The sequence below is a fragment of the Balaenoptera acutorostrata genome, chromosome 6 (genome assembly GCF_949987535.1).
Source record: "Balaenoptera acutorostrata chromosome 6, mBalAcu1.1, whole genome shotgun sequence".
Classification (NCBI taxonomy): domain Eukaryota; kingdom Metazoa; phylum Chordata; class Mammalia; order Artiodactyla; family Balaenopteridae; genus Balaenoptera; species Balaenoptera acutorostrata.
In genome coordinates, this window is record NC_080069.1 from 1624238 (window position 1) to 1649644 (window position 25407).

A 25407-nucleotide genomic window follows, 5' to 3' on the forward strand; every position below is an offset into this window, starting at 1 on the left:
CAAACAACTGAGGAAATACGAGTGGACCCATCCGTTCATTATTTTGTACCAATGCTGTGTAGGCGGCACCGTGCTACGGCTGGGGAAACTGCCATGAACAAAACAGACCAAAAGCCCTGCCGGGGTCTTTACCTGGTGAGACAGAGAAAAATTAGTGAAACGTGTCCTGTTAGAAGGGACTAGTGCTCTGGAGAAAAGATGAAGCCTGGTGAGAAGGACAGGGGGTGTTGGCGGACCAAGCGCACAGTAAGTCCCCCACGTGCGAACGAGTTCCGTTCCCAGAGCGCGTTCGCAAGTCCAATTTGTTCGTAAGTCCAGCAAGGTTAGCCTAGGTACCCCACTGACACAGTCGGCTATATAGTATGTACTGTCATAGGTTTATAATATTCTTCACACAAAGAATACATAAAAAACAAAGAAACGCAAAAAATAGAGAAACGCTTTTTAATCTTATGGTACAGTCCCTTGAAAAGTACAGTAGTCCAGTACAACAGCTGGCATCCAGAGGCTGGCATCGAGGGAACAGGCAAGAAGAGCTACTGACTGGAGGAGGGAAAGGAGGTGGGAGATGGCAGAGCTGAAGGATGGTCAGCAATAGGAGACGGAGGACAAGCTGCAGCGTCACTCACGCCTGACGTTGATGGCACAGGTTCTGGGTCCTTGCTAGATTCAGTTCTTTCTACTCTCTTGAAAAAGCGATCCAGTGATGTCTGGGTAGTAGCTCTTTTTTTCTCGTCATAGATGACACGGTAGCACATTCTGAACGGCTGCTGCAACCTTCGTGTACTGTTGTTCTACGTTCAGGTTCTGTGCCTCAGAAACCAACAGCGCCTCCTCAAATAAAGAAAATCCCCTTGCTGTTCCCTGCATCGTGAATCTCTTCGGTTCTTCAGTTACTTCTTCTTCTCTCTCTTTGTCCTTTCGCATCTCTGAAAGTTCACAACGTGAAGGTTGGTATGTAGAGGACTTACTTACTGTAATTGTAAATAGCCTGACGATGGCAGGCTCTGCGAAGAAGTCCGAGGGGCGAGGCACGTGCTCGGCTAGAGAAGGAACATTCAGGCTACAGGGAGGAGAAGGCAATGGCCCTGAGGGGGCAGGTCTGCTGTGCCAGGAGCCACCGGAAGCCCAGGGGGTGGAGGGGGGTCGGGAGCAGGGAGAGGAGTGGCAGGAGGTGACGGCACAGATTGGCCAAGGGGACATCGTGTGCCTTGGTGACCATCGCATAAAACACCTGCATGTTTGCTTATCCCAAGCTCAGCTGCACAAAAGTAGCTGTAACTCATCCTGGAGTTTGGAGTGGGAAAGGGTGTTTCTGCAGAGGAGTGACTGACTGATCGGCATTTTTCCAGGAGCACCTGTCAGGTGTGTGTGGGGAGGACAGGTGTAAGGGCAGAAGGGGACTCGCTCGGAGGCTGTTGCATTGACGTAAGGAGCCATGACGGTGCCGAAGCCAGGGTTATGGCGGTAAAAGTGGGACAAGATCGTCAGTTTCTGGATGTAAGTTAGAGACCACAGAATTTACTGACAATGGATATTGGTAACGTGTGAGAAATGCAGTGTAACAGGCAAACTTCTGGGCTGCAGAGAGAGAAAGAGACAGAAAGAGGGGAGAGAGGAAACAGCTAGTATCAGCCGTTTTTAATCTGCAGCAAATTACCTAATATTTGGGGCGGGGGGGGGGAGACATTTTGAGTGCCTCATACCTCCCAGAAAATATTTTAAGAATTCCACCTGAGTTAAATATTTTCTGGTAAGGCCAATGCTATGAGGCGGGTGCTGTTAGAATTCTCCCTGTACAGACGGGAAGCAGACACAGAAGTAAGGGCACCTACCTGTCACCTCACAGCTGACGCTCGGCCAGGACCGGAACCACACGCCACCCCCAGGCCTGGGCGCGACGGGTAGGGATGACGCCTGGCACTGCCTGTTCCACCAAAATTCTCTGACTTCCTTGAGGTTCCTTATGAAATCAGTTTGCTAGAGCCATGTACGCACGCACGCATGCGCACACGCACAGACGCACGCACGCACACCTGCGCTCCAAAGCAAAGCTCTCCCGCGCCATCTAGCGGCCGCGCTGATCCCTATCAGCAGTGGAAACCACGCAGGTGCTCCGCGTCAGAGCCCAAAGCGATCACAAAGTGAAGTAAGGGAAGATGCTGTTATGAATGTTTGGGAGGGATACGGACCCAAAAAGTGACTGAAGATCAAACGGAAGATTTTGCAGTGCCCAAGCCATTGCCTTTATCTTTTACGTTTAATCAGTAAATTCGGGGCTTTCTCCTCCCACATTTATTCCTTTATTCTCGCACTTGTTCACACGTTCATTTATACATTATATATCACGTACTCTGCACATTTGAGTACTCAGCACTGTGCCAGAGCGAGATGATGGATTTGGGAACATTTGTGAGAAAGTCCGTGTCTGATAGACGTTGGGGGGACATAAATGCATATAATATGGTCATTAAATCTAGTGTAATAAGTGCGAGGGTGGAGCAGCCGTGGCAAAGAAATAATCAGCTTCCCCGAGGGTCAGAGGAAGGCTCGCAAAAAGTGATGATAATTCTAACGTTTCCATCTGTCCATCAGCTGCCAGGACCCTTTAACTCTCTACATAAAAGTCTATTCCATTGGTCTGTTTGCATTTAAACCTTCAAGGCACTGTGCTGGATTTAATTTTTTTTTGTTTTTTGTTTGTTTGTTTTGGGGTTTTTTTTTTGGTATTAGGACAGCACTAGTCACATAAAATAAATTGAGAAGTCTTCTTTCATCTGCTGCTTTCTACAAGATTTTGTGTACAGTTTAATTCCACCTTCAATGTTTCATAGATTTTATCAAGTGATTTCACCTGGCTCTAGAGATTAAGCGTGTGGGTTAATTGTGAATCCAGTTTTTCAAAATAAATATAAGGAAATTTCGACTCAGTTTGAAATTCTCCTTGAGTTTATTCTGGTAATTTGTGTCTGTCAAGGAACTGATCCATTTCAACTAAATTTTAAAATATAGTGGTGTATCTTTGAATTATGGTTCTCTGCAGATATATGCTGAGGAATGGGTTTGCTGGGTCATACAGTAACTCTATTTTTGTTTTTTAAGGAACCTCCATACTGTTCTCCATAGTGGCTGCACCAGTTTACATTCCCACCAACAGTGTAGGAGGGTTCCCTTTCCTCCACACCCTCTGCAGCAAATCAAGCCTTGGCTTCTGCTTGGCTGTTTCTGTGATGCAGCCAGAGGCAGCTTCTAGGGATGCACCAGCAAGGCGATAGGCATAACCTATAGGTGGTGAGCAGCCTCTCCAGCAGTTATTATTTGTAGACTTTTTGATGATGGCATAATTCAAAAAGATACATGCACCCCAATGTTCACTGCAGCACTATTTACAATAGCCAAAACATGGAAGTAACCTAAATGTCCATCAACAGATGAATGGATAAAGAAGATGTGGTACATATATACAATGGAATATTACTCAGCCATGAAAACGAATGAAATAATGCCATTTGCAGCAACATGGATGGACCTAGAAATAATTATACTAAGTGAAGTAAAACAGAAAGAGAAAGACAAATATCATATGATATCACTTATATGTGGAATCTAAAATATGACACAAATGAACTTATTTACAAAACAGAAACAGACTGACAGCATAGAGAATAGACCTGTGATTGCCAAGGCGGGGGAAGGAGGGATAAATTAGGAGTATGGGATTAACAGACACACACCACTATATATAGAATAGATAAACAACAAGGACCTACTGTATAGCACAGGGAACTCTACTCAGTATTTTGTAATAACCTATAAGGGAAAAGAATCTGGAAAAAAATAAAATATATATATGTATAACTGAATCACTTTGCTATACACTTGAAACTAACACAACATTGTAAATCAGCTATATTTCACTTATATATATAGTGTTATAAATGTGGTCATAATATTCTTTTTTCCTTTAATGTCTGTAGTATTTGTATATGTCACTCTTACTTTGCCAATATTTTTGTATTTTCTTTTTTTCTTGTCAGTCTAATTAGAATTTTATTAACATTACTCATCTTTTCAGAAAATTACATTTTGATTTCATTCACAGTGTCTAGTATTTATTTTCTGTTTCATTGATTTCTGATCTTATTCTTATTTCCTTCCTTCTTATCCTGGACTTAATTTACTCTTCCTTTTTCTAGATTTTTTGAGGTGGAAGATTAGGTCATTGATTGTATGTTTCTCTTCTAACATGAATATTTAAAGCTAAAAGTGTATCTTCAATCACTATCTTCACTGCATCTCACAAATTTTGACATGCTGCATTTTCACCTTCATTAAATTAAAAGTATTTTCTAACTCCCTTGTGATATATTCTTTGAGATTTGGATCATACAAAAGTGCATTTTAAAATTTCCAAACATTTGGGATTCTCCAGATATATTTTTATTGTTTGAAGTTAATTTTGTTGTAGTGGGAGAATAAACACCTGTTAGAGGCACATTAAGAGCCATATTGAAGGAAACATCTCAACCACGTGCTGTTCCAACTATGCAAGGTCCTCACTGTTGGGAACGATGTCAACAGATGTCTAGAGAGAGAGAGATTTTGAGGAATTAGCTCACATGATTGCAGAGGCCTGCAAGCCCAAATACACACGGCAGGCCAGCAGAGACTATGGCAGGCTAGAGCCTCAGAGAGGGTAGCTGCTCAGTTCCAAAAGCCGTCTGCTGGTAGAATTCTTGAAGGAAAATCAATCTTTTTTTATAAAGTCTTCAACTGACTGAATAAGACCCACCCACATTGTGGAGAGTAATCTGCTTTACTCGAAGTCCACTGATTTAAATGTTAATCATCTATAAAATACCTTCACAGGATGTGGTACATATATACAATGGAATATTGCTCAGCCATAAAAAAGAATGAAATCATGCCATTTGCAGCAACATGATATGATAGAGATTATCATACTAAGTGAAGTAAGTCAGAAAGAGAAAGACAAACACCATATGATATCACTCATATGTGGAATCTAAAATACAACTTACAAATGACATTATCTATTAAACAGAAACAGATTCACAGACATAGAGAACAGACTTGTAGTTGCCAAGTGGGACGGGGGTGGAGGAGGGATGGAGTGGGAGTTTGGGATTAGCAGATGCAAATTATTATATACAGAATGGATAAACAACAAGGTCCTACTGTAGAGCACAGGGAACTATGTTCAACATCCTGGGATAAACCATAATGGAAAAAAACGGGAAAAAAGAATGTATATACATGTATAACTGAGTCACTTTGCTGTACAGCAGTAACTAACACAACATTGTAAATCAGCTATACTTCATTTAAAAAACATTTTTTTTTAAAATACCTTCACAGAAACATCTAGAAGAATGTTTGACCAAATATCCGGGTGCTGTGGCCCATCCAAGCTGACATAAAATTAACCATCACAAATGGCATCTGAACTCCTACCTCCATGCCACTTGTCCTTCCTTGTGTAACTGTGTCTTCTGTCCTCTGATCCTGTAAGGCCATTCTGATATCTTATCTGAATTCTTAGAACTCTCTTGAACTACTGCTTTAGGATCTTATAAAGTGAAACATGAAGATCAGAGCCTTCGAAAGCATTAGCTCACATTTTTACTTACACTACGTCTGGGTTTATGGGATGTTGGTCCTCTTGAAAACAGAGACCTTGTGTTATCTTTCTCCAGCTCCTACCACCATGTCTGGGAAAGAGTAGAAATAAACACCCATTGAATACACTGCCATCTTTCCTTCAAAAAAGATGTATTGAGCTCGTGTGAGCGTGAGAACAAAGGCTTCACAAGCTCAGATGTTCATGTCAGCTTTATCCATTGCTATCACCTGTCTCCTAATAGCACCTTAAGGACTATTTGGTAAAGGGATTAGAAACAGTCGATGGTGAACAACGAGGGAATTAACTAGACTACCAGCTCCATGAGGAAGCGATCTTATAAGTCTTATATCTACTCCAAGCACCTGCCACAACTCCAGACACCTATTAACTGCTCATTAAACAAATTGCACTGACCTGGGCGAAAATTCAATAGATTCTCTCTGTTACCAATTACCACCTTGTGGATGATGCTTTCATTTGTTAAAAAAGAAAACCCACAGTATAGGAAACGTGCTGCCAGATTATACTAAATAAAATGAAAATTATGACTATTTCGTTTATATTGTAACAAAGCTTATTTATTATGCCTTATTGAATTATATTATTGAACCAAGTCAGAACTAAAATGTTGTGTATTTCAACATAAAACTGAATATACACTATACATTTTAGCAAGAAATGGTAAATTTTAAACATCTTTCAGATATCTTTGTAACCCTACAAAAAATAAATTGAGCATATATGTTTTTAAACATCCACTCTACATGAGTAAAAGGAAAGTCACATTAAAACGATCGATTTCATGCTCTTGTACCTGTATTTCAAGGCCAAAAATCCAGCACACTTATTTTTCTTTTTAAGCATTTAATTTTCAATATTTTCAGTAAGTGTATTCATGTGACTATTTGAAGAAAGTTCTAAGACTACTTAATTCATTTATACAAGCTTTTTGGCAATAGTATAACCAGAAACTCTTTGCTAAAAGACATTGCTATAATGATAAAATAAAATGCATATTTTCTTTAAGGACTTTCTTTCATTAATTCCACACAAGAAAACTAAGCACTCCCAACTAAAATGCTTTCAGGTTTCAAATTTTATTTATTTTCATAATGAGATGAGAAGAGGGGTCGGGTTGGGATTAGGGAAGGAGTTATCCTTCTGTGTTTACGTGACTAGAATATCCATACAGATGATGTTTCATGCAGAGATGTCATCACATCAGTCATTTTCAAACACTCAAGTCCACGATCTCGTGTAACCCACGTACACACGTGTGAACTAAAACCAGACTAGTTATTATGTGAAGTGACGTGGAAAAGGAAATCGTACTAGAAGACTTTCCACAATTACCCCACTTCTCTCATAAAATTGGTAAGCGATATAATGAAGGTATTTGTTTTTCCCTCCACAGGACCTGGTTAGTGACCTGAAGGAGAAGCTTTCCGATCACTTCAAGGAGGTCATGGTGGGCCTCATGTACCCACCGCCCTCCTACGATGCCCACGAGCTCTGGCACGCCATGAAGGTAGAGGTCGGATGCGAAACTATTTCCATAGTGCGGGACCTGCCCTGTGACGCTGCTACGTGTGATCAGGGAGGGGAGGGAACTTCTGCGCAAAGAAGAAACAAAAGAAATGCTGGGGGGGGGGGTGTCAGGAAAGGGGGGACCTCCAGAGCCCAGCGGCAGGATCAGTCGATTCTCCTGTTGTGTAAACTCAGACCCACCAACCCCGCTCTGTGCCAACCTGCCAAAAGGAAAGCTTCCGAGGCTGTTTGGATTTGTCTCTCCCCAGTATATCTTCATACATTAAGAGGAAATATTATAATTCATGTGAATCTCTTTACACTGTGGTAAAAATTGGGCTCATCAAGTAATGAGTCAGCAGTAATACTGAGTCAGAGACAAAATATAGATGACATCTTTATTTTTGTGACTCTAAATCAATCCTTTACAAAAACTATCGCTCAAATGTAGCAAAATGTTACTTCTGAAGGATTAGAACAATTCTTTCTTACAGGAAAGAAATTAACTACAGATTTGTTAGAGGTTTGTTGGCTAGGGATGGGGGACAAAGAAAGGGCTTTTCACATCTTTCCAAATGCTGATATGAAACACCTGCAGAGCTGCTGCAATCATTCCAATACAATGCCTGCCAATGACCTGATTACCCTGGTCTGGGAACAGTGTGTGACTCGAAAAGGGAAAGGGAAAAAAATTATGGAATCTGGATCTTGGCCATCATATTTGTAGATCAGAATAAGCCTTATGTAAAATATGAATTTCAACTATTTTTTTTTTACAATTCCATATGTGGAATTTACTCAGTTAAAATTCAGTGAGTAGATATGAATCTCAAAAGTATTGAATCTTTTTTTACTATTTAAAAAAAATTTTATTGGAGTATAGTTGATTTACACTGTTGTGTTAGTTTCAGGTGTACAGCAAAGTGAATCAGTTATACATGTGCATATATCCACTCCACTCTTATTTGTTTTTTTAGATTCGTTTCCCATATAGGCCATTACAGAGTATTGAGCATTGCATAATGTCAATCCCTACCTCTTGCAAAATGATGTGACTAAAAACTATAAGGAGAAAGTCCTATGTTACTGTTTAGATGAAACTGTTACATTGTATCAATGTCTCATAGAATGGAAAGGATTTCTGAAGCTTTCTGAAAAAGATGTGTTGTCTTTAAAATCACCATCAGAGAAGAGTTCATGCCTATGGCTGAAAGAGACTACAGAAAGTACCCAGTCCAAACGTTTAGGCAAACGGTGCAGAAGTCCACATCCAGGGAGAGGCAGGGAGACGTCTCTGAAACATCTTTGCAAAATTAGAGACCCAGGTCAAATTCGAGCTTGCCCAAGAATTGATATTCTACCCGGAAAAAAATCAGTGTCATGAGCATTGTTTAAACATCTTTTCCCACATTATTTAGAAATGCCCATGCTGTTTTACTCTATGAAGGAACAGAGTTTCAGATAATATTATCTTCTTGGGACCAAACAGCTAGTAAGTAGCAGAGGCAGACTGAACTGGACCTGTCTTTATCCCAAACATACTTCCTTGTCCTCTGCCACCTCTCAGGACACCAGGGAGGCTGTATCCCTTTACCGCACAGACTGCACTGTTATTTCCAGCACAGATGCCTTTATATTTCTCTCGCTCTGTCTTTCTAGGGAGCAGGCACTGATGAGAATTGCCTCATTGATATATTAGCTTCAAGAACAAACGGAGAAATTTTCCAGATGCGAGAAGCCTACTATTTGCGTAAGGAAATACACATTTGTACATATGTTTTACACTCATATAAACTTTATATTTTCCAAATAACACGTAAAATATTCCAGTTTATGTATTTTAAAGAATTTTCTAAGACACTCATATGTGAAATACCACTCACTCAAGACTAATTAATTCACTAGGTAGAATCGATGATCAGGGTACTAAAAATGAAACAATTCCCTAGACAATCAAGTTAAGCGGACTTTCCAGGAAAATAATTACTAGTTTCTATGAGGTGGGTGTTTACATTAGGACAGCAAGTACCTGGTACAGTGGCTCAGGGAGCATCGTATCTCTTACCTAGGAGGGACCAGGTATAAAGACAGAACAAAGCAAAGCGCGATGACCGCTCAGCGAATTCTACAAATATGGGCAACTACTTCAATTTACATAAACCTCATAATCACTGCGATCCACCTCAGAATCAGATTTTTACGCATTTTAAAAGTGGAAAGGTTAACTCTTTTCATTTTTAAAAAGGCTTAATGCCTTAAGTTCCATTGCATCATGTATTATGTGACATTGAACTGCCAAGAAAATGTTCCAGACAATCAGCTCTATTGCATTCAAACAAAAACAAGACTTTCCCGAGGGGAGTGAAGTAAGACCCTTCACTGAAAATATTAAGACAGGACAAAGACTTGGGAAGAGCTGGGCTGGGCAGTGCGCTAAGGAAAGAGAAGGCAGAATTCTGAATTTTAAAGATTGCAGAATGCGAAATGATTCTCAATGTTGTTTTTCAGTTTCGGAATAGACATAGTATTTTTTTTTTTTTTAAGAAAACAGACCTGGGCCTATGTTACCATTGCTGTCAAATTACTTGGGTGGACTGTTTATTGGCTTCATGTGAGTAGAATGTGGTAAAAGACAAAGAAATGTCAGCAGATTAGATGTCTCCTCACTTTCCACTCATACGGGGGAAGTAGCGCTGACCTAGGCAAGCACAGCGATACGTGGTTCTATCGTAAACCAACCCTCCAACATGGGCGTTCTCGTACCCAGAATACAGCCGCGACCTGCAGGAGGACATTTACTCAGAGACCTCGGGACACTTCAGAGATACGCTGGTGAACTTGGTCCAGGTATGAAACTCCAAAATTCACACCATTTTGCACTATTAAAAAAAATAGGTATGTTTCATTTTCAAAAATAGGACAGAAAACTCCAGTTTAACAGTGAATTCTGTACAATAACAAGTACTGAATGCCAGCTAAATTCAAGGCACTATGATAGAAACTTGGGTTGGATATAGAAACAAACAAATATGAATAAGACACCATTTCTGTTCTCAAAACAATCTACTATAAGTAAAGTGATTATAATTATCAATAAATGCATAAATGATTATATATTACAAGGGTGTTAACAGATTAAAAATATTACGGTTACAATTAGTAGAATGAGAACATCGCCTAAGGCCCCAGGGACCCAGGACCACACCAATAGGTGAATAGTCAGAATCACCAGATGAGAGTACAATATACAGAGGGATCCAGGAGCCTCACTTATGACCTTAAATTAGGAGAATCTGGATTATTGAAAATAAAAACTAGTTTTCCCTTCTTACCATCTCTTTATTTCTGTAATTCCATCTTCTCCTTGAGTTTGTGTTGACAAAATCAATCAGACACACCCTCAGTACCTGATGAAGTGATGCAGGAAACGGGAGAGGATTCAGCAGGAAACAAGGGGCTTGAATTTAGGCAAGAAAAGCTCTTTCAGTTCCTCTGTGTTATCACTCAGATTGTTGACTAGCCATCTTCTAGCAGGGAGAGCAGTGGATGGAACTCTTGATGTTGCAGCCCAGGTTATAGAACTTATAGAATGAAAGAAAACAAGGGAACATCAGGTCAGGAAAAAGATACAGAAAATCTCCCAACCACTCCAGAAAATAGACCCACAGCCATATGCTAATTTTTCTTTCTGAAATTGCAGGTTCAAACTTTTACCTAGAGAGAGTTCTTTTTTTTTAATTCTACAAAGTTTTTTTTACAAAAATGAACAAATTTATTTCTCAAGGTAAAGTATTGTATTACTTTTCACAAGAAAGATAAAAATTAAGAATTCTTTCTACCCTGTCTAGAACTAGTCTATGTACAGAAAATAGTTAAAATGAGAAAATGACTATTGATAATAATTTTTTTTCCTTTAAAATATCAATGGCAGTGTGCAAATTTAAATGACTACTTCATTTTCCTTCTTTTCTGACTGGGCAATTTTGCTATCTTCCTCATTCGGGGTGGATTAACACACCCAATCAAACACAGGAGGTGTGGTTTCTTTAATGTGTGTTTATTGTGATTAAAAACTTTATACTGTATTTCACAATAGTCTCTATAATTTAAGAATGAATAAATATATCAGCCAGATTAGAACACAAACTAACAATTCCAGGCAACAAGGATTTAAAATTTAAAATTTTTTTTACTCTTTTTTTTTGTGCCCAAGTTATTGTCAGTTTTGAATTAGAAATAAAGAAATCCAAAAGGAAAGATTCCAGAGGAAGCAAGTATTAGCTGCCGCAGACGGAGGAGAGATTGGTGACTAGGGCTGGTTGGATTTCTTCAAATTGTTCAACTGAAAAAAATGGCATAGTACTGAGCAAATCCACTGACCTTTCGATGAAAGTAAACATTCTATTTGTAAAAACAAAAGCAAGAATTTGCTTTCTTGTTTAATTTGGTTTGCTGTGGTTTAATTTGGATGTGCATGGCGTGGCCGCATAGTTCATAAAACTGCCTGTATCAATTCATCAAGTCCTATTCTGAAGATTCTAATCTCTGGGATGAGAACATCGATAGAGAATAGATATCGTCCAACTCGAGACTTCTGTGTAAGGTGTTGTAGAAATAAGCTTATTTAAATTTGTGACAGAAGTTGAGTCGTTATAGGAAAAAAAGTTTTTTTTTTAATTAATTAATTTATTTATTTATGGCTGTGTTGGGTCTTCGTTCCTGTGCGAGGGCTTTCTCTAGTTGCGGCGAGCGGGGGCCACTCTTCATCGCGGTGCGCGGGCCTCTCACTGTCGCGGCCTCTCTTGTTGCGGAGCACAGGCTCCAGACGCGCAGGCTCAGTAGTTGTGGCTCACGGGCCTAGTTGCTCCGCGGCATGTGGGATCTTCCCAGACCAGGGCTCGAACCCGTGTCCCCTGCATTGGCAGGCAGACTCTCAACCACTGCGCCACCAGGGAAGCCCTCAGGAAAAAAAGTTTTTAATAATCATTATTAATATTAAAAATAATCTTACTTGGCACCATCTCAATTGAATATTTTCTAACTTGTCAACGTTGTAAGATTAATTAAAACATTCTCTCAATTTAGAAGGGTCTTCATCTCTTGGTCTTCTAGGACTGATGCTCCATAATGTAAATTAAAACAACAGTTTCCAGTCAGAAATTCGTGTCGGCATTAGTACTGCCGCTAATAAAACCAAAAGTCCTATTATAAATCCACGAGTTGCATCTTAATAGCAAACACGTTTTTACTGTCTTAGTATCCAAAAAGAAATTTATTTCAATTTATTAAAGAAATATATAAGCTTTCTAGTAAGACAAAAAATATATTTCATTAGGACTATTTTCCATTCCACTAGGCCTATATCACAGCCCAGTCTCTCCTTCCAAATTCAGCTTCTTTTCTCTCCCATCCACAGTTGATCCCCAGCACATCCCATAATAACAAGAATCTGTTTTGTAAATAAGTTCATTTGTATCATGTTTTAGATTCTACCTATAAGTGATATCATATGGTATTTCTCTTTCTCTGTCTGACTTACTTCACTTAGTATGATCATCTCTAGGTCCATCCATGTTACTGCAAATGGCATTATTTCATTCTTTTTTATGGCTGAGTAATATTCCATTGTATATATGGACCACATCTTTATCCATTCATCTGCTGATGGACACTTAGGTTGCTTCCATGTCCTGGCTATTGTAAACAGTGCTGCTATGAACATAGGGGTGCAGGTATCTTTTCAATATGTGTACGTGTATAACTGAATCACTTTGCTATACACCTGAAACTAACCCAACATTGTAAATCAACTATACTTCAATAAATTTTTTTTTAAAAGGCAAAAAAATATAACAAGATACCTGCTGGTCTCCATCTCAGAGTCAGCTCCGCAGGGGAGCCGAATGGCTGCACCCCGTCCCTGGGAGCTCAGATGGGCTCCGTGGCTGGCCTGACGTTTCACGTCTGCTGAGTGAGAGACTAACCTGAAAAGAGCCCCAAGACACCATACCTCCACCTCCACTGTTAAATGTGATTGCTCCCACCTCCAACCCCATCTGATTGTACTCCAGTTCTACTTCTATTTGGTAAAATTCCAATGATCAAGTACTCAAATAACCTCTCAGAATCTCTGCACCTCGTCAAAGGTTATGCTACAAACCCCCTAAAAGTAACTGACAGCCAAGAATCAGGATCGCAGTGTGTTTTTGTAAAGCAAAGCTCTTATATTTCAGGAAAAAAACACACAGTTCTGAAAACTAAACTTGAGAGAAAATAAGTCACAAGGGTAAAAAATCAGTGAACGATATTTTCCCTTGATGTAATAGGGCTATCTATCTTATGCACAATTGCAGTTCCTTTTTCCTGAAATTAAACAATAATGCTTTATTTTTGATAGAGTATAAATGTGAGGATGTGTATTTGTACATATAATATTATTTGTATAGACACACATATTTTAAAATAATACACAATTTATTTTATCACTGGGTTTCACCTAATTTGGATTATGACTTTACAGGATAAAGTATTACTTCTTAAGTTCAATTTCTAGAGTTGGAACTTCAGTGTGTGTGTGTGTTTAATCTTGAAATAGCTCTTCAGAGCAGTAAAATTGTCCTTTCAACATAGAATATAAAAATTGATGGTGACAATTCCACATTGTCTTGATTACTGGAGCTTTATAGTAAGCTTTAAGTTAGGTAGTGACAGTCTTCTGACTTTGTTCTTCTCCTTCAATATTGTGTTGGCTATCCTAGGCCTCGCCATATAAACTTTAGAATCAATTTATTGATATCCACAAAATAACTTGCTGAGATTTTGATTGAGACTGTGTTGAACCTACAGATTAAGTTAAGAACTGACATCTTGACAATATTGAGTATTCCTATCAATAGACATGGAATGTACCTCTAAAAAAAAAAAAAATTGATGGTGAAGCAAGACCTAGATTTTATAAGAAGCCCAGGGAAATTAATGAGGTTTACTTAAATATTATGTATTTATAAGGTTTCATAGTATATTCCCCTTAAAATGTAAAACACAATTTACGAGTATAAGATACTACGTATTTCAAAGAAAGCACTTAACTCATAATTGAAAATGGAAGTAAAAAACTTATATTTCAAGATCAGGAGTCCCATGTAATGCTTAGTAAAATGTATAATTTCTCATAGATGTTTAAATATTTTGAAGTCTGACCACTGACTTCTGACTTCTACATTAATGGCTCTTCCTTTTGGACCTACTGGTTTAGGCTTTGGATCAGTAAATTTCCAAGAGTGGAAAAAGATGTAACGTTAACTAGAGAATTGAAGAAGTCCATCACTTCTGACCACTATCTGTGGTGTACACCATTTCAGAGATTCTGTCTAGACATCTTACAAAAATAGGTGATGAGTTCCAGCCAAATAACTGAGGGGCACTATCACGTGACCAAGTTCCTTCTACCCTCCAGCTGGGATCCTTATTCTCTCTGCCCCTATCTCTCTCTATAGATAGATGTTTGATAGATGGTAGATGATAGATACATACATACATATATACATAGAGAGATGATAGATACATAGATAATAGATACATAGGTAGATAGATACGTAGATAGATGATAGATACATAGATAGATAGATAGATAGGTAGACAGGTAGATAGATGATGGATAGATAATAGATGGACAGACAGATAGATAGATACTCTGTGTAAAACAACCAGGTATATATCTATGTATCTTTTGCTCTTGGCTCTAAGTCAGTTGTGTGTCCTTGGGTTTATCATTTTGCTTTCTTGAGATTCCAGACATTTACCCTGTAAATTAAAGGAAGTGAACCCATTCTGCTCCATTCCCTCCCAGTACCCATATTCTAAAATTCTTCAGCAATTATAATCACATCCTCCTCCTCCCTCTGCATCTTCACTTTCAGAATCAAAGGAAACACCGCCCATGGCTTTCATCTTTTTGACATCATGAACATTCAGATACACCTCCTTTTTGTGAATTAATAGAGATTGAGGGAATTGGAAGCTTTAAGGTATTCATGAAACATGAAGTGTTTAAATTACTGTCATACTTTCTGGGAGAAAAAAGAGCTTTTAATCTATAAAGAATTTTCCAACAGGGCTATTTCTAATAAGAAAACCACTCAACCAGAACACATTCTTCTTGAAAACTAATGCCAATCACTGAACCGACTCACAGCACTTCCTGTGCTTTTATTAAACCAGATTTACAGATCTAATTATCTGTCAAATAATGAAAAGTTAGTCACTTAAAGATCAATTAATCCATATGTGCAAATCACACTGCAGATGATAAATGTTTCCACAGACAGAAAAAATGGAAACTGTCCTCATCTTGGCTGTCAGGAGTCTCCCAGTGATGCTTCCTCAGACTCATGCCCTGAGGCCTCTGGGGATCTTCTGTAGCCACTTTGCTCCAAATACTTCCAGCCAGATTTTAATTCCTTTAATTTCTTCCTTTCACATTTTTATTTTGCCCCTAACCCCAATTCTCATTTATGCCGTTTCTCTGGCATTTACATCACCTACCAGTCTACTGTCTTAGGCTTTTTATATGACAAAATCCACTTGCTGGGAAAAGCTAAATCCCACAGTAACTGATTCACATTTTTTTAATCTACCGGTCTGCTTAAAGTGCTTTTGGCAATTAACTGCACAAAGAAGTAAACAGCTGGGCACCATCTCAAGTTAAATGTCCCAAAATCAAATCTCTCACAAAAATTTCAGAACTGCAGAAAATTCTTAAATATTTCTCACAAACTTTGCATGCGTAGGTGTTTACTTAGCTACATCGTTTGATTGGAAATCACAAAAAACACTTCAATGATCCAGAAAATCTTCCTGTTTCTACTAACTGGTGTTTCAATTCTGCCATCTAAAAGGTATTTCTTTAACTTTCCTTCCTTCATTTAGTATTGATTCAGTGAATATTTCTCAAAAGCCTACAACATGCCAAGGGCAATTGGGAATTATCAAAAGAGACAAAGACCCCAGTCTTAAGAAGCTTGCATTCTAGTCAGGGGATGCAGACAGCTAAGGAGAAATCTAATAAATTGGTGCATTTCCCAGCATGTTAGGTGATGAAGGATACAGCAGGGCAGGGGAGGGGATGGTGGGTAGGTTACGACGTTGCACAGCTTGGTCAGGGCAAATCCCATTGAGAAGACGAGACTTGACCAGTTAAGCTGGTTAACATATCGCTTTTCCCATCTCAGTTTGATCAGAACCAAGTAACCTTTCAGGATGGTTCGGCCTCACCCTTGCTCTCTCTGGAGCCTAAGACTCCCACTGGTGCCCGGCTGTGTCCTCCACAGGGTTCCAGCCAGCGCGGTCTGTCTCACAGCCCTGGCCTGCTGGAAGGGTCTGCCCCACTGCGGCCATAAACCACTCCATCCGTCAGGCTCCGCTGCCGGCTTGTCAGCCAGTAGGCAAGTTCCTGCATCAGGAGCAGATGGGAGAGTTGGGGCCCATTCGTGCTGCTTCGGGACTGAGATGAACTCAGGAAGGTGTCTTCGGGGCCTCCGCTGCCCTATCTTGCTCTGTCACTGAGTTCATTTCCGGCATCTGAAAAGACAACAGGAACAGAAGGCAGTGTATTCTGTGTTCTTCCAGCAAAGTCAAAAAAGAAAAAAAAAAGCATTTCCTCCAGATCTGGACCCAAAGGAAAGGAAGGGTTAAATAAACTGCCTCATCCCATGTCTCTCCTACCTCTTTCTGCCCTCTTGTCCTCATAACCCTCAAGGACCAGAGGGTCCTGCGTTAGTGAGCTCGCCTTCCCTCCTGTTTGAAAGGACTTCTCTTAGGGCAGCTTGGCCATGTCTGTTCTTTCTTCATATGATAAAGAGGCAGGAGTGAAACAAATTTACAAAATACTCTCACTGCACACATTCTGGATTTCATGGTTATTTTACTGTTGCCTATATGAGATGTTACAAGTCAGAGGCCGAGCATTAACTCACGCTTTCTCTCTGCCTTTTCCTTCTGACGATGTTAAAATCCCGTCTCTACCAGCCGGCCAGGCAGTGGGCGCTGTTTGAAGGGGTGGGCGGCGGGGATACCGCCCGGGAAATTGGAAAAGCGAAAAACTTGTCAACTCCTTTGAAAGATTACCTCGGCTACAAAGAAAAAATGAAAAGTGCCCACATTTTTAAAAAGACCTGCATTGCATAAAGTACCCAAGAAATGTAGACTAACTCCGACTAATGATAGAACTTTCTTAGGAGTCTCCAGTGTGTTTGGTGGCTCAAAGATTTGTGTCCCGGTAACCCTACTAAGTTGTCAATTCAGAGCAATTACAGAGAGAACCCTGTGCTTACTTCACAGGGAACCAGGGAAGAAGGGTACACGGACCCTGCCACGGCTGCCCAGGACGCCATGGTAACGGGCCAGCCCTGGGGCGACCGCGGGACCTTGGGCACGCCAGCCTGGGGCCGCGGTGCTACCTGGCGGCCTGTGATGTTTCAGGTGCTGTGGGAGACCTGCCAGCAGAGGACAGGGGAGCACAAAACGCTGTTGCAAATGATCCTGTGTAACAAGAGCTACCAGCAGCTGTGGCTGGGTAACTGCCCTCTGTTCTTTACAGCTACCCCCTGATTAGAGAATAAAAAGCAAGTAGGTAATCGGGAAAGGGGGGTGTTACATATGAAGAGAGGAAAGCCAGTTATCTCAAAGGTACCTCTTTGGGGTTATGTTTATACAGACGTGCCTCATCTAATAACATCGCTAAGGATGAAGTTCCTCTAGAATTTTATTTTGCCAATAATTGAATCACATAACCTTTCAATACTAAACTTTTTAAAACCACCTCTGTTTCTGGTGGAGAACTTACTCACCTATATTACCTATCTCCTGTTAGGTGCATCATATGTTGTCTTAAAAAGAATATGGTGAACACAGGTTAACCAGTCCGTAATGAACCAAGGTCATTATTACTGAATTCGTGATTTGTGTGAAGCTGCCTTATTGGTCTTACAGGCGCTTTGTTCGACTTTCCCCAAACTGCTGTACCTTTCTGTCTCCCTTATTTTTTAAAATACTTTTTTGGTTTTTTCTACTATATATAACACACAAAAGTCCATAAAAACATTTTAAAAGATGGCCTACTGCAACCCAACACCCACCCCTATACTTTACTTACCTTCACTGTGTATAAGCAATCAAATCCATGTTTGCATTTTAAATTTATAATATTCATAAAATCTCCTTTGAATTATATCGATTTGTTGAAGTTTTCCAGGAATTTCAAACTATTTCTGGGCAAGACATAGTAGATGCCATTAATGAATGTTATGATGGATCCTTTCAAGAGCTGCTAGTTGCAATTGGTGAGTAATAATGTGTTTGGTACAGTGAATGCTGATTAGCTCTGATTGAATTAAAGACGCATGAGCAAACTCTTGATTGAGTCACTTTCCCCTGAATTTAATTATTTAGACAGAATGTTAACTCTGTAGAGGAAACATGCATCGGCTACTGATACAATGCACTAAACTGGCAAGCTAATAACTTTCATGAACCCATACCCTTCCTAACAGCTGTCAACTTTCACACTAGGAAACCTTGAATTCTCAGGTAATTGGGATCTCCCACCTTTAAATTCATCTTGTACATACTAACTTCCTTTCCCTTGTAAAGAAGGTTATGGTTTTACCGCTATTCTAAATGTTGGCGTTTTAATACAATGTACAATGAGGGATCTCCCACAGAGAACTCACAAAATATCAGTCTTCCAGGATTGTAACTGGAAAAAAAAAAAAAGCGTTCTCATTGTTTCCCAAATTTTGAAGAAAATACGTACTGTCACTCCCAAACTTTCTTCTTTTCTCTCTGATTTTTCCTAGTTCTCTGTGTTCGAGACAAACCAGCCTATTTTGCTTACAGATTATATAGTGCAATCCATGTAAGTATGAGCCACGTATTTTTAAAATTTCTCCAGAAATCATGTCTACTTTCTCAAAGGACTAGTTTTACTTCAATTATTTGAATATTGATTCCCATATTTGAATTTGTATGCAAATATATTAATTTCAAAGAAAATATGCTCCAGTGAAGAAATATATTATACACCAAAATGAGACCCAACAAATAAAGATAATGCTCTGCTTTCTGTATCAAACAGAGCTACCTAAGAAGTATTCCTTGTGGCCTCTCCCCCCAAGGAGAAGTGCTTTAGCATTTCTTAGCGTCTGGAGAAACTGGTAGGTCCAAATGCTTTTACCGCATATGAAGACCACCCCCTCATACTCAGGCAATTACACAACATATGGCATCAAGCAGAAAATGTCAAAACATTACAAACTCTCAGAAAGAAATGGCTGCATTCCTGAACTTTAAAAACACAACACGTGAGTGGTTATTTTTAAACATAAAGTATTATTTTAAAAAACACTTAAAAGGAGACAGCTAGACAACAATAAACTCTAAAGCTATTTTTGTAATTAAGTGAGAATGTTTTTTAGTTTCGGGTGATAGTCAACTGCACATCTTTGGTGCATTCATTTTCAAAGAAACAAACACTTATGTGCATGAGACAATGCATATCTCATCCACAATGTGCACAAAAATATTTAGAAAATGAAAAGATCTCATACAAATCACTATACATGTCATAGCCCTGAAAACTCAAAGAAAATCATTAAAAACAATTCAGTGGTACAATAATTTTATGGGAGTGTTTTTTCCTCAAAGTAATTGTTATAGACCAACTTCTTAGAGGTAGCCAGCAAGCTTGGATAATATGCTAATCATCAAGAATATTTTATTTATTGATTTTTATTGAGGTACAAGTATTTTTTATTAGGTACAAGAACCCACATATCCTCAGAACGCAGGATGAAGATCAGTACTCACTGTCCTCTGCTTCTTTTTGATTCTATTTCCAAGAATAAAGGTGGATTTGATTAACTGTATATTTAAAAGTGTATTGGACAAGGATATTGGATGACATCAACCGTTTCCTTCTCCAGCAAAAAGAGTAAAGCTTCACTTGTGAATGACCTTGGGAAAATAATCACATTACTCTGATTCCAATTATGCCCAAAGTGAGGGCCAATTATCCTAATAATAGATAAAAACTCTACCCTTGCTGTGTGTGTCAATGCAAAAAGGAAGGTATGTGTACTCACGAACAGTTTGCAGGTACAGCAGAGGAGTGTATATGCCAGTAATCAGTGTTCATATACAAGGGCCTCCTGCCAATGTCAAGTATTGTTCAAAAGCTGTTTTCACCAGCTCTCACCAAAGAAAATCTCTGTTTTTCTCCAGTGTATTCTAAGTGAATGATACACAACTTAAATATGGGAAGTTGGTTGGATCATTCATTTTCATCACTTCAAATTATGGAAAAGTTTGTTAGTAGGTCTATACCCAAAACATTCAGACATCAAAAATTAGCTGCTGCTTCCTGGCCAGTGGATGTCACCAGTACTCCATTTGAACAGACAAGTTGAAATTGCTTTGCGGTTCGTTCCGGACCTAGTACACAGAAAGGGATGGCTGTGTATTTTTCAGTATTGGAGGTTAAATCAGCAAATATTTTGAGTACCTGGAATTCTTACTTTTACAGAATTCTTACTTTTATAAGCAGACGATAAAATAAAAATATAATTGCCGTCTCAGAAACGCTGACGTTCATCTAACAGAGTTGGGACCCACCTCCCAACCCAGGAAGAATTTTTACCTAGAAAGAGCACATGATCAGATTTGCATCTTAAAATGCAGCGTTCAGGAGACAGTGGGGAGGTTGACCAGGTTTAAAAGGGAGAATTATAGAGTCTCAGACATAGAAAACAAACTTACGGTCGCCAGGCAGTAAGGGGAGAGGGATAAATTAGGAGATTGGGACTGACATATACACACTACTATGTATAAAATAGATAACTAATAAGGCCCTACTGTGTAGCTCAGAGGACTCTATTCAACACTCTGTAATGGGCTATATGGGAAAAGAATCTAAAATAGAGTGGATATATATATATATATATATATATATATATATATATATATATATGTACATGTATAACTGAATCACTTTGCTGTACAGCAGAAGCTAACACAACATTGTAAATCAACTACACTCCAATTAAAAAGAATTTTTTTTTTAAATAAAAGGGAGGATTACTGCAGAGTCAGGTGAAGTGATGAGGGCCAGCATCAAGGCTGTGACCCTGGAAATAGAGATTAGAGGGCATTTAAGAAGCAGAGTAGATGGACCGCTTCACTGTGTGTATACAGTGCGGGGCGGGGGGGGGGTGCGGGTCACAGAGGGGAGGCAGAGTCTGAGTCAATGCTCGTGGGTGGGGATGCCAGGGCTTGAGGAATACAGGACCAGGAGCACAGGGCCACAGAAAAGAGGATGAGTCGATTTTAGAGAGACTGACTTTAAGGTGCTGTTTCCTTATTGTTTTTCTCCCCTTGGCTGTGTCTTTTAGGACTTTGGTTTCCATAATAAAACTGTGATCAGGATTCTAATTGCCAGAAGTGAAATAGACCTGATGACCATAAGGAAACGATACAAAGAGAGATACGGGAAGTCCCTCTTCCATGATATCAAAGTAAGTCTCCTATTCGTGATTTATTTGCACCCATATTTGATCCTTTTTGAAACTGAAACAAGAGCTGTAATTTAAGTAACTTCACGGTGGAATCTAAAAAGTTAAATATTCTGGCTGGGATCATCTACATTAGTAGGTCAGGCAGCCTTAGTGCACCAACAGGTGAGAAAAATCCCTTCACCTCGGTGACAAAACTGATTCCTCTTTGATGTGTTTTAAGCAAAAGTCATTGGTTTGTCATGTAAACTATCCATCCCATGATCATGTGATGAGGCTCTACGAGCTAAATGCCCAAGAATGATGAGCACCAGGAAGAAAACGTTTTGCAAGAAGAGCCCATCAATTGTGAAGAGCTTTCTGAGATCAGCTCTCCTGTGTTGTCACAGGAGGAGGCAGCCAGTCAGATCCCATCACATGGGTGCAAAATTCTGCACATTGCCATCCCATGAGCCCTTGAAGCTCATGCCAAGAAGCAATGACTCAGAAGTCAACAGGCCGGTGGTTTCTTCATTCTGATACACCTAAGCTTCAGCCTGGATTTTGATAAAACCTAGCAAAGAATTATCAGAATGTGTAGGCCCATCTATGTAGTTTGGGGCACCCCATGGAAAATGAAAACATTTGACGCCTCGTTCAAAACCACATAAAGAGCTTCAAGACGGCACCTCAGAGCAGCAACCCAAGCACAGGGCCCTAGAGCGTATCTTAATGTACATTTTGCACATAGCTAAGTCCTGTTCCCTTGTCCACGTTGTTTCCATTGAAATTTGCAATTGCATAAAATAGCTTTTTAGTTTATTGAAAGATATGGAAGAAACTTGACAACCCAAGGAGCAAGAGATCACACAACCCAGAAGACCTTGTAGGCCCTCAGGAAGCTAAAGTGGTTTCCAAGAGGAAGGGTTAATGGAGCATTTAAGAGACATCTTCCTCCTTCGTCTTTGATAAAACTCTCCTTACAGCCACCTTCAAAACCTTAGACTTTTAGTGGTGCTAAACATTTCTCATTGAGAAATGCGTGTCATAACTCATTTTCTAAATGAATAAACTAGTTCTAATACCTATACAGCAATTAACGACAGCCACCTCAAAATCTACTAACATTCACATATGATTAATGCAACTTTACTATGTGCATTTAAGGCAGTGAATTATAATTACACAACTTTGTGTAAGAGAACATGGATGTGAGAGTTGACTTTTTTTAAAAAATATTTCAGCTTACTTTTTTTTTTTTTTTTAATTTGGGTTTATTTATTTTATTTATTTATTTATTTATTTATGGCTGTGTTGGGTCTTCGTTTCTGTGCGCGGGCTTTCTCTAGTTGTGGCGAGCGGGGGCCACTCTTCATCGCAGTGCGCGGGCCTCTCACCGTCGCGGCCTCTCTTGTTGCGGAGCACAGGTTCCAGACGCGCAGGCTCAGTAATTGTGGCTCACGGGCCCAGCTGCTCTGCGGCACGTGGGATCCTCCCAGACCAGGGCTCGAACCCGTGTCCCCTGCATTGGCAGGCAGACTCTCAACCACTGCGCCACCAGGGAAGCCCAAGAGAGTTGACTTTTAACAAAGATAAGTTTTATAATTCCTTTTATTTATTACTGTCATTTTTTTTGAAAAACTTGGAAACTACGGAAGCATGATAAAAGGATTAAAATGGCCCTAATTCTCCACCACAGATAACCAATAACAAAATTTTTTTGTACATGTTTTCTTTCAAAAAATGTTTTACTACCTAAAGAAATATTTTTATTAAATCATGGATCCCACTGTAAAAGTTCTAAAGTACATAAACTACCCCACATTATTATTTATTGCTTTTTACTTTTTCACTATTATACATAATATTATGGTGTATATTTTGGAGCATAAGTCTTGGGCTCATCAATAATTGATCATTATTTCCTCAGGATAGATTTCTTGAGGTAGAATTTCTGCATTAATGAGTATAAACATTTTTAAGCCATCTGAGGCATATTGCCCAATCTGCCCTCCAGACTCTACACTGATTTACAACAATAAATGAGGACACCTCTTTCAAGCTGAGGAGAAGATTTGATTCTACTGGAAGTTATTCTTCTTATAAAAACACACTAGGGTTCCATCAACTTTATATAAACTTCGTTCTATTGATTATAACCATGGTATTATTTTTCAGTAACTTCCAGGGAATAGTTCTCAGGGCATATTAAATATTTCGATGAAAAAAATAAATAATTTTTGAGATGCTAACGGCCCACGGTCTTTCATTCTATAGTTCAGAGGAATTATGCTTCTTTTCAGAAATACTATGACACTGTATTTCAAATACATTACATTTTCTTCTTTTCAGCATTTCGCTTCAGGGCATTACGAGAAGGCTCTGCTTGCCATCTGTGCCGGTGATGCTGACGATTACTAAGTAAAAAGAAGGATTTGGAGGATGCACTCATTTTCAGAGACACGTCAAAATACAGATGCTGTGATTAATACGCATTGCTAGTAGCATTATTACAAAACTATAGAATCATATTTTCTTTTCTCTCTTTAAAATTATTCCAAGAATAATTATTATCAATAGGTCATTCAAGAAAAACCTATTGACAAAAGTGTATGAGATTGGATTTGCACATAGCTAAATCAGAAATTCATTAGATTGCGTGTAACAGAATAATAAAAGACATTATTGCACTGAAATATGTTATTTAATGTGAACCGTCAATTCCCTACAAGGAGCGGGTCTGCTTACAGCCGTCCCAGCATGCTGTGGGAGATGAGGGAAACGGGGTACATGGCCATCCCCTTCCCCACTCGAGACTCTGGACAAACGCAATAAAGCCAAAGTGAACATCTCAGACACCTTTAAATGAAAATAAAGATATAAAACAGCAGAATACAGCCAGATATATACTTGTCAAGCTTAGCTGTGTAAGAGACTTAGATGGAAAAATAGGCATGTGTGTGCACACGCGTGTGCGTGAGTGCTGTGTATTTGACAACCACTCCGGTAAAGGCAACATCTCTAGCAATTGCTGTTCCTGGCGTTAGTGCCTAGCCAGCCACTTGCCCAGGCAACGTCAGCAAAGTCCTGGCTCCTTGTTTGTCTTCACTCCTTAACAACAGCATCAAAGCCTATCTGGGAAGTAACTGTACGATTTGTGCCATTAGTCAAGGCTGTTCCCTTCTGCGTCTGAAGATTTGGTAAATTAGGAGCAGCAAAGAAAAAGTACTCACTGAGTCAGATTTTGGGGGAGAATCTAGTTTGAAGCCACAGTCTAGCCAAGAGCAAAAGCAAGGACAGAGATGGGTGAGCCCACGACAGAGGGATAAGCTCCCAGGATACGCAGGGGGGACACACAAATGAGGTCACAGAAAGTAGCAGTTAAGGAAGGCAAGCAAGGCAAATGTGGACACGCAGGCAATAAATCTAGACGTACTGGTGACGCTGGCGGATGTGCTTTATTCCACGTGGAACGCTCTCAATGGCTCACAGCCTAGTCTCTGTAGATGTGTCCCCACTGGTCTCAGGGACATGGAAAATGTGCTCAGAACCTGGGGTCTGCCTGGGGGAAGAACGCAGGACATTTAGAAACATGCAATAATTAGACATCCGAAACTACTTTCAAGAGTTCAGCTCACTGCTACAATGTATAATGTATAATTTTAACTTGGGTTTTATTTCTGTCTTTAAAAA

General features: G+C 39.5%; 1 protein-coding gene across 1 annotated transcript in view; it reads left to right on the forward strand.

Annotated features, from left to right (window-relative positions):
- ANXA10 (annexin A10) overlaps positions 1 to 24141 on the forward strand; it is a 101488-nt gene extending 77347 nt beyond the window's left edge. Inside the window, exons 5-13 of the mRNA XM_057548268.1 lie at positions 7059 to 7172; positions 8831 to 8921; positions 9939 to 10018; positions 17510 to 17563; positions 17651 to 17744; positions 18415 to 18510; positions 19027 to 19085; positions 21616 to 21738; positions 24067 to 24141. Of these exons, the coding sequence (XP_057404251.1) occupies positions 7059 to 7172; positions 8831 to 8921; positions 9939 to 10018; positions 17510 to 17563; positions 17651 to 17744; positions 18415 to 18510; positions 19027 to 19085; positions 21616 to 21738; positions 24067 to 24135 (780 nt within the window). The 3' untranslated portion in view covers positions 24136 to 24141. The remainder of the gene's footprint in view (positions 1 to 7058; positions 7173 to 8830; positions 8922 to 9938; positions 10019 to 17509; positions 17564 to 17650; positions 17745 to 18414; positions 18511 to 19026; positions 19086 to 21615; positions 21739 to 24066) is intronic.
- The last annotated feature ends 1266 nt before the right edge of the window (positions 24142 to 25407 follow it).